This window comes from Mustelus asterias, chromosome 14, assembly GCF_964213995.1.
Source record: "Mustelus asterias chromosome 14, sMusAst1.hap1.1, whole genome shotgun sequence".
NCBI lineage: Eukaryota > Metazoa > Chordata > Chondrichthyes > Carcharhiniformes > Triakidae > Mustelus > Mustelus asterias.
In genome coordinates, this window is record NC_135814.1 from 6,655,901 (window position 1) to 6,665,984 (window position 10,084).

At 46.8% G+C, this 10,084-nt stretch overlaps 1 protein-coding gene across 1 annotated transcript in view; it reads left to right on the forward strand.

Moving 5' to 3' along the window:
- nhej1 (nonhomologous end-joining factor 1) overlaps window positions 1–8,939 on the forward strand; it is a 240,088-nt gene extending 231,149 nt beyond the window's left edge. Inside the window, exons 6-8 of the mRNA XM_078227828.1 lie at window positions 1,118–1,232; window positions 6,774–6,892; window positions 8,577–8,939. Of these exons, the coding sequence (XP_078083954.1) occupies window positions 1,118–1,232; window positions 6,774–6,892; window positions 8,577–8,672 (330 nt within the window). The 3' untranslated portion in view covers window positions 8,673–8,939. The remainder of the gene's footprint in view (window positions 1–1,117; window positions 1,233–6,773; window positions 6,893–8,576) is intronic.
- Window positions 8,940–10,084: the final 1,145 nt, after the last annotated feature.

The following is a 10,084-nucleotide window of genomic DNA, read 5'->3' on the forward strand; positions in this document are numbered from 1 at the left end:
GGTGAGGGGGATGGGACAGAGGTAGAATGTAGAAAAGGAGAAGCAGGGGGGAGAACAGGTAAGGGAAGGGGATGAAATAGGGGGAAAGAGTGGGGGGGGATGAAAAATGAAGAAAGACAATTCTGCATTCTACCTCTGTCCCATTCCCCCCCCCCTTTCCCCAACATCTTCACAGCTTACAGCTTCTCTGCCGTTTGGCCATTCACACTCTTTATTCTCTCTGTGGACAGCTATTAGCAGTCTTTTCCCCTGGTTTCTATGGCTATGACCCATCGTTCATTCTCTCCCCCTGCAGTATAAATATCTCCCACTTTCAATGTCTTTTAGCTTCGACAAAGGGTCATCCGGACTCGAAACATCAGCTCTTTTCCTTACAGATGCTGCCAGATCTGCTGAAATTTTCCAGCGTTTTTTCTTTTGGTTTCAGATTCCAGCATGAGCAGTAATTTGCTTTTATATAATGTGTGAATGATATTGGCTGAGAAATACATGTTGGTCGGCACTCCAATGTTAACTAAAGGGAAATTATAGTGGATGCTGAAATCTGAAACCAAAACAAAATGATGGAAAATCTCAGCAAGTCTGACAGTATCTGAGTAAGGATGACCCTTTGGTCATGTGACTCCAGACCCACCACAATGTGGTCTAACTGCCCTCTGAAATGGCCAAGCGAGACATTCTGTTCAAGAACACAGCTCACCACCACCTTCTCAAGAGATGGGCAATAAATGTTGGGCTTGCCAGTGATGCTGACATTCTGTGAATGAAGATGTTTTAAAAATTGGATGTAGATGGCATGTTATGGCCTGTTGTAAGATTCTGTGTAATTCTTTTGAACCTCTCCTATGCATCTCGCACCATTCTGAAGACAAGGAATCCAAGGTTCTCCTAATGTTCTAACTCCCATCATCATGTTACGAGTTTGGTTTCCGTTATTTCCCCGGAGGTAACATCTCAGCGCGCTGTTGAAAGGAGACTAGTCTCTGCTTGAGTCACCTTGTACAGCACCAATACAAGGGGAGCCTGCAAGCCCCCACTCAACACTTACAACTCACGGCAAATTAGGTAGAAAGACATGCACTCGTAACGTGTCACCTTGGGATCTGTTTTGTTTCAGAATCTGTCTGAGGCCGTTAGTGTGCAAGATGGAAGAGTATTTAACACGGAGCTCCAGCGTCTCTACACAACAATAACAGCAGCCAAGGCAAAGCGGAAGAGAGGACATGACCCAGGTAGGTGAATACAGCGTACGTCTTGTGTGATTGAAAACCAGTCACTGGTTGGACTGATCACTTGTTCTTGTGTGTCGGTTAAATGGCACGGGCAGGGCATTTAAAACAATGGTGCATTGCACTGAATTTCTTCCCTTGCCCCTAAAACTAATCGTTATAAGAACAACATTTACACTTTTGTTCTTAACTCTCTATCTCTTTTTGTTATCTCGCAGGCCGGCACGGTAGCACAGTGGTTAGCACTGCTGCCTCACAATGCCAGGGACCAGGGTTCGATTCCGGCTCGGGTCACTGTCTGTATGGAGTTTGCACGTTCTCCCCATGTCTGCATGAGTTTCCTTTGGGTTAGGGTTAGGGTTAGGGTTAGGGCTCTGGTTTCCTCCTACAGTCCAAAGATGTGTGGGTTAGGTGGATTGGCCATTTTAAATTGCTCCTTTGTGTCAAGGGGGCTAGCTAGGGTAAACGCATAAGGTTATGGGGATAGGGCCTGGGTGAGTTGTGGTCGGTGCAGACTCGATGGGCCCAATGGTCTCCTTCTGTACTGTAGAATTCTATGATTTCCATCTTGTGTACAACAACTTTAATTTATACAGCCCCTGGAATTGTCACAGGAACGTAACCAGACAGAAAATTGTTGTGGGGAGGGGGAAGGGGGTTGTAAAGCCTGGAGTAAGGTACAGACATGGGGAGAGTGAGGCTGTGGAGAAATTATTTACTGCTGAGTTTTGAGCGACCTGGAAGAAGACATTTTGTATAAACCTTCACCTTATGCAGCATTTTGATGTGCAACATCTCCTGGAAGTATTTCTGCCATCTTTATCCCATTTCACCCGAGTGGCAACTGTGAAATATATCGCAAAAAGCTAACAGGCAGGTCCAACAAGTCAGCAAACGGCATTTTAGACTAAAGACCGTAAAACATTGGAGGGGAATTAGGGCTCTCAGCCCATCGAGTCTGCTCTGTTAACTTGGTTAGGGCAAGTTTAGGGCCAGTTATAGATGGCAGAGGGAAGTTATGTGTGGAACCGGAGGAGATTGGTGAAGCATTGAACCAATATTTCTCTTCGGTGTTCACGCAAGGGGACATGAATATAGCTGAGGAGGACACTGGGTTGCAAGGGAGTAGAATAGACAGTATTACAGTTGATAAGGAGGATGTGCAGGATATTCTGGAGGGTCTGAAAATAGATAAATCCCCTGGTCCGGATGGGATTTATCCAAGGATTCTCTGGGAGGCAAGAGAAGTGATTGCAGAGCCTCTGGCTCTGATCTTCAGGTCGTCGTTGGCCTCTGGTATAGTACCAGAAGATTGGAGGTTAGCGAATGTTGTCCCATTGTTTAAGAAGGGGAACAGAGACTTCCCCGGGAATTATAGACCGGTGAGTCTCACTTCTGTTGTCGGCAAGATGTTGGAAAAAATTATAAGGGATAGGATTTATAGTTATTTGGAGAGTAATGAATTGATAGGTGATAGTCAGCATGGTTTTGTGGCAGGTAGGTCGTGCCTTACTAACCTTATTGAGTTTTTTGAGAAAGTGACCAAGGAGGTGGATGGGGGCAAGGCAGTGGACGTGGTATATATGGATTTTAGTAAGGCGTTTGATAAGGTTCACCATGGTAGGCTTCTGCAGAAAATGCAGATGTATGGGATTGGGGGTGATCTAGGAAATTGGATCAGGAATTGGCTAGCGGATAGGAAACAGAGGGTGGTGGTTGATAGTAAATATTCATCATGGAGTGCGGTTACAAGTGGTGTACCTCAGGGATCTGTTTTGGGGCCACTGCTGTTTGTAATATTTATTAATGATCTGGATGAGGGTATAGTTGGGTGGATTAGCAAATTTGCTGATGACACCAAAGTCGGTGGTGTGGTAGACAGTGAGGAAGGGTGTCGTAGTTTGCAGGAAGACTTAGACAGGTTGCAAAGTTGGGCCGAGAGGTGGCGGATGGAGTTTAATGCGGAGAAGTGTGAGGTAATTCACTTTGGTAGGAATAACAGATGTGTTGAGTATAGGGCTAACGGGAGGACTTTGAGTAGTGTGGAGGAGCAGAGGGATCTAGGTGTATGTGTGCATAGATCCCTGAAGGTTGGGAATCAAGTAGATAGGGTTGTTAAGAAGGCATATGGTGTCTTGGCGTTTATTGGTAGGGGGATTGAATTTAGGAGTCGTGGCGTTATGTTGCAACTGTACACAACTCTGGTGCGGCCGCACTTGGAGTACTGTGTGCAGTTCTGGTCCCCACATTACAGGAAGGATGTGGAGGCTTTGGAGAGGGTGCAGAGGAGGTTTACCAGGATGTTGCCTGGTATGGAGGGGAGATCCTATGAGGAGAGGCTGAGGGATTTGGGATTGTTTTCGCTGGAAAGGCGGCGGCTAAGAGGGGATCTTATTGAAACATATAAGATGATTAGAGGTTTAGATAGGGTGGATAGTGATAGCCTTTTTCCTCTGATGGAGAAATCCAGCACGAGGGGGCATGGCTTTAAATTGAGGGGGGGTAGTTATAGAACCGATGTCAGGGGTAGGTTCTTTACCCAGAGGGTGGTGAGGGATTGGAATGCCCTGCCAGCATCAGTAGTAAATGCGCCTAGTTTGGGGGCGTTTAAGAGATCCGTAGATAGGTTCATGGACGAAAAGAAATTGGTTTAGGTTGGAGGGTCACAGTTTTTTTTTAACTGGTCGGTGCAACATCGTGGGCCGAAGGGCCTGTTCTGCGCTGTAATGTTCTATGTTCTATGTTATTCAATCATGGCTGATATAGGAAACAAAAGAGAATAGAGGAAGACAGCTGTCGAGAATTGTTAATCAGAGCCCATGAAGAAGATTGTCACGTGGATTGTAAGAGAGTATGATAGCTGAGAAATTATAGAAAGCATCCTTTCTAGTTGTATCACAGCTTGGTATGGCTCCTGTTCTGACCAAGACCGCAAGGAACTACAAAAGGTCGTGCATGTAGCCCAATCCATCACGCAAACCAGCCTCCCATCCATTGACTCTGTCGACAGTTCCCGCTGCCTCGGCAAAGCAGCCAGCATAATTAAGGACCCCACGCACCCCAGACATTCTCTCTTCCACCTTCTTCCTTTGGGAAAAAGATACTAAAGCCTGAGCTCACGTACCAACCGACTCAAGAACAGCTTCTTCCCTGCTGCTGTCAGACTTTTGAATAGACTTACCTTGCATTAATTTGATCTTTCTCTACACCCTACCTATGACTGTAACACTACATTCTGCATTCTCTCATTTCCTCCTCTATGAACGGTATGTTTTGTCTGTATAGTGCGCAAGAAACAATACTTTTCACTGTATGTTAATACATGAGACAATAATAAATCAAATCAGTCCCTGAGACACTGAGACCAGGATCAATAACAGAGCGGCTGAACTGGGTTTGTATGAGATAACGTTCGGACAGTGAAAGGGGCTGGTCGTAGCAATGGGAAACCCACTTTACAGTCAGAGAGAGCGAGTGACAAATCTGCGGATCCCTAGGCTCAAGCAGAACAAATACTCGGGATGCTTGATCATGTCAGAGAAATATAGGAGCTGCTAATAGAAGCGCAAAAAAAAGTGTTACACAGTCGCTACCAGAACCGAGAGGTTATATTCATCAAGAAGAATACAACAGGCTGGAAAAGAGAAGGCTGGAGTGATGTGAGGCCTTCGAGATTATAAGAGGGTTTGTTGGGCAGATGTAAAGAAGATGTTTGTACTTGTGAAGGAGACCAAAACTAGGGACCATCAATGTAAGATAGTCATTAAGAAATCCAATAGGGAATTCAGGAATAAACTTCTTTACCCACAGAGTAATGAGGATATGGAATGTGCTACCATCGGGAGGAGCTGAGCGCCGTAGCATACACACATTTAAGGGGGAATATTTAAATGCATGAGGGAGAACGGAATAGAGGGATACATTGGCACAAGAAGAAGTCAGATGAGAGCAGGTTTGTATGGAGCATCAACACCAGCATTGAGCTGATGGGCAGAATGGCCCGTTCCAGTCCAATGAATACCTTGTCACAGTTTTACCAACATTGATCTGTGGCAAGTTACTGCTCATTCAAGCTTAGACATTGAACACACTATGATGGAGGGGTAGAGTTGGGTCATCAGTGTACAAGTGGAAGGTGACCCCATACTCAACTCCCATTTGAGTAAGAGGAAAGGTTAGTGTTAGTGAATTCTGATCAAAGTCTCATTGACACCTGCTGACCTTGTAGCGTGAGATACTGATAAGATATCGGCTGGTGGCTAGCATCTCATTTTAGTGCATCACATTCTACATTGCATAATGATTAACAGCCTTGTTACTGTAAGCAGACTATTTCACATTATCTCATTGGATTTCCAGATGTGGATAAGAGAAATGAAACAGTACATGTGGAATATTAAAGTATTGAGGTGGATAGGTTTGTCCTACATGGTGGCTGGTGTGAGATTTGAGAGTGTTTTGGCATTTTTCTGAAGATATGTGCGGTTCCTGTCATGAATCGACACAAGGTGAAGTAGATTTTCCATTAGCGAGGACCCTCACACACAAGCAGATTGCAATGGAAGTTCAGACACCGGCCACACAGGATTTTCTGACTCATTTACAGTAACTGAACAAGTGCAAAGAGTTCATGCACTGCTTCCAACACGAGTTCCCAGGGGGTCAAACTCCCTGATAACACCACAATGCTGTGTGCATTGGTGCTTCAGTGGTAGAATTCTCGCCTGCCGTGCAGGAGGCCCGGGTTCGATTCCTGGCTAGTATAAAGCCCCTTCTTTTGAGGGGTGGCACGGTGGAACAGTGGTTAGCACTGCTGCCTCACAGCGCCAGGGACACGGATTCAATTCCAGCCTCAGGTGACTGTGTGAAGTCTGCATGCTCTCCGTGTCTGCGTGGGTTTCCTCTGGGTGCTCCAGTTTCCTCCCACAGTCCAAAGATGGGCGGCACGGTAGCACAGTGCTTCACAGCTCCAGCGACCTGGGTTCGATTCCTGGCTTGGGTCACTGTCTGTGTGGAGTTTGCACATTCTCCTCGTGTCTGCGTGGGTTTCCTCCGGGTGCTCCGGTTTCCTCCCACCGTCCAAAGATGTGCAGGTTAGGTTGATTGGCCATGCTAAAATTGCCCCTTCGAGTCCTGAGATGTCTAGGTTAGAGGGATTAGTGGGTGGGGTATGGGGATAGGGCCTGGGTGAGATTGTGGTCGGTGCAGACTCGATGGGCCGAAGGGCCTCTTTCTGCACTGTAGGGTATCTATCTATCATGTGCGGATTAGGTGGATTGGCCATGCTAAATTGCCACACACGCACACACACCATACCACAAACACACCACCCACACACACAACACTCACAATCATTCTTCTGTCATTGTTAAACACCAACTCAAATGTCAGAACTTTACTTTCTCGCTGTTAAGTATCCATAGACGGCAAGTTGTGATGGGTCGTGGTTCATTCAATGGTTTATTTTCTAAAGGGATGAATAACTGATTAATTGTTATTCCTGAGGTCATCCCATCCCATTGCAGCATTTTCTGATATTTTCAGAAGAGGATGACAGTCGGAATCCACAGCCCGGTCTTGAAGAAGCACAAAGCAAAGCTTCAATCAAAGCGAAAGAAATGATCACGCCAACTCCTGCAGAAAGTTCAGAAGTTAAAAAGCAGGTAGGTGAAAAATCTGGGAAGACTGCATCCAGTTCTGGTCGCCGCACTACCAGAAGGACGTGGAGGCATTGGAGAGAGTGCAGAGAAGGTTTACCAGGATGCTGCCTGGTATGGAGGGTCTTAGCTATGAGGAGAGATTGGGTAGACTGGGGTTGTTCTCCTTGGAAAGACGGAGAATGAGGGGAGATCTAATAGAGGTATACAAGATTATGAAGGGTATAGATAGGGTGAACAGTGGGAAGCTTTTTCCCAGGTCGGAGGTGACGATCACGAGGGGTCACGGGCTCAAGCTGAGAGGAGCGAAGTATAACTCAGACATCAGAGGGACGTTTTTTACACAGAGGGTGGTGGGGGCCTGGAATGCGCTGCCAAGTAGGGTGGTGGAGGCAGGCACGCTGACATCGTTTAAGACTTACCTGGATAGTCACATGAGCAGCCTGGGAATGGAGGGATACAAACGATTGGTCTAGTTGGACCAAGGAGCGGCACAGGCTTGGAGGGCCGAAGGGCCTGTTTCCTGTGCTGTACTGTTCTTTGTTCTTTGTTGTTCTTTGACTGTGATTGGCCGCCTCCTGTTTGAATGTCATAAAATAGGGAAATGATTTGAAATGAACAAGAGATCGGCTGATCCACTTCAACCTCTGACAGAATATTTTCCAAAACCTTTGGCCCATCATGCGGCAGTTTTCTGAAGAAGCCGGCAATGTAATCACAGCACGGTGGCACAGTCGTTAGCACTACTGCCTCACAGCGCCAGTGATCCCAGTTCAAATGCTGGCTTGGGTCACTGTCTGTGTAGAGTTTGCACGCTCTCCCCGTGTCTGCGTGGGTTTCCTCCGAGTGCTCCGGTTTCCTCCCACGATCCGAAAGACATGCTGGTTAGGTGGATTGGCCAAGCTAAGTTCTCCTTCAATCTATTCGAACAGGCGCCGGAGTGTGGCGTCTCGGGGATTTTCACAGTAACTTCATTGCAGTGTTAATGTAAGCCTACTAGTGACAATAATAAATAATTTTTTAAAAAACTTAAAACTTCTCTGCTCTTCCCGCATACTGAATTTAATTTCCTTTTTCATGTATTTATTTGATTCACTTTTGAAGAGTTTCTGACAAACCATTCCAACCTCCTACATAAAAGGAAGATCTCCCATAATCATCGAATCCCCCTACAGTGCAGAAGGAGGCCATTTGGCACTGACCACAATCCCACCCAAACCCTATTCCCATAACCTCACATATTTACACTGCTAATCTCCCTGATACTAGGAGCAACTTAAATAAACTTTAAAGAAACTTTAATGAGGGCAACTGGATGAGGATGAAACAAAAAGCTTAAAGTTTATTTATTTATTAGTCACAAGTTAGGCTTACATTAACACTACAGTGAAGTTACTGTGAAATTCCTCAAGTCGCCACGCTCCGGTGCCTGTTCGGATCAATGCATCCTAACCAGCACGTCTTTCAGACTGTGGGAGGAAACCGGAGCACCCGGAGGAAACCCACGCAGACACGGGGAGAACGTGCAAATTCCACACAGACAGTGACCCAAGCCGGGAATTGAACCTTGGTCCTTGGTGCTGTGAGCCAGCAGTGCTAACCACTGTGCCACCATGCAATGAGATAAGATTGCAAAAATAATTAGAACTGTTCATTTCCGTGTTAATCTTCTCTCTCCATTTTATTTCAGACAGCCCACAGTCTTCGCACTTCAGCAGCTCCGAGAAATTCAGTTCCTTCCATCGCAAAGCAGAAGAAAAAGAAAAGCAAAGGAATTTTTAGTTGATTTTAAAGCCAATAACTCATTTTAAGCAAAAAAGATGTACTTGCCGTCATCATCCCACCTTTGCCCCCCGCCCTATCACCTTCCCCCCCCCCATCCTATCATCTTCTCTCCCCCCTCTATCACCTTCGACCCCCCCCTGACCTACTACCTTCCCCCTGCCCTACTATCTTCCCCCCCCTGACCTACTACCTTTCCACCCTGACCTACTACCTTTCCACCCTGACCTACTACCTTTCCACCCTGACCTACTACCTTTCCACCCTGACCTACTACCTTCCCCCCCTGCCCTACTACCTTCCCCCCCGCCCTACTATCTTCCCCCCCCCTGCCCTACTACCTTCCCCCCGCCCTACTACCTTCCCCCCTGCCCTACTATCTTCCCCCCTGCCCTACTATCTTCCCCCCCCGACCTACTACCTTTCCACCCTGACCTACTACCTTTCCACCTACCTCTTATTTCTTATTAATTTCTATTTCCACATCGTACTCTGATGGATGGTGACAGCAGCATTATTATACATTTTATACTGCCAAAATATCTCTTTCCTCTCCGTACCCAAAGTTTATTTAAAATGCCATCGCGCGATCGGCTGAGAGCCACATCATCCATTCCCGCTGCAGCTAAAACTTCACCAGACTCTCCGAGGTTGCCAACATTAACGATGTCGTCAGTAAACTCCCGGAGGAGACCCGCACTCTGCAGTGCCAAGAACTGATTCCTCCCCCACCCTCCCCCCCCCCCCCCCCCCACCCCGTAAGTGGGATCCACAGCAACCAAATTTAAATGGAGGAAGAGCCAAGCTCTTTGTCAGATTTGTCAGACTGCACGGTTCCATGACTCTGCCATCGAATGAAGGAAGTTGCTTGGGTGACGATGCTGATGGTTGCCACGGCGATTGTTTCCAAGAGGCTCAAAGTCACTGGATGATTTTATCTTAAATTGACTGATAATATCAACAAAGGAGCAGGAATTAACTTTAAAATCCAAAGTGACAGAATGGCAAAACAAAGTGGAGAAGGATCTGAGGAGCAGGGAGCTCGGGTGCCTGTTTCTATTGCCCTGTGATCTGTGACTGAGTAAGAAGTCTCACAACACCAGGTTAAAGTCCAGCAGGCTTATTTGGTACCAAACACCACTAGCTTTCGGAGTGCTGCTCCTTCGGGGGACGAAGGAGCAGCGCTCCGAAAGCTAGTGGAGTTTGCTACCAAATAAACCTGTTGGACTTTAACCTGGTGTTGTGAGAGTTCTTACTGTGTTTACCCCAGTCCAGCGCCGGCATCTCCACATCTGTGACTGAAGCAGACTTGCTGCCTAGCTCCATTCGCTCCTTCCTGGTTGCGTTTGAGGTGATACTCCAGCAAAATGATACCGCGAGCAGGTCACCGAACCTTCCCGGCAGTTTCCCATCCAT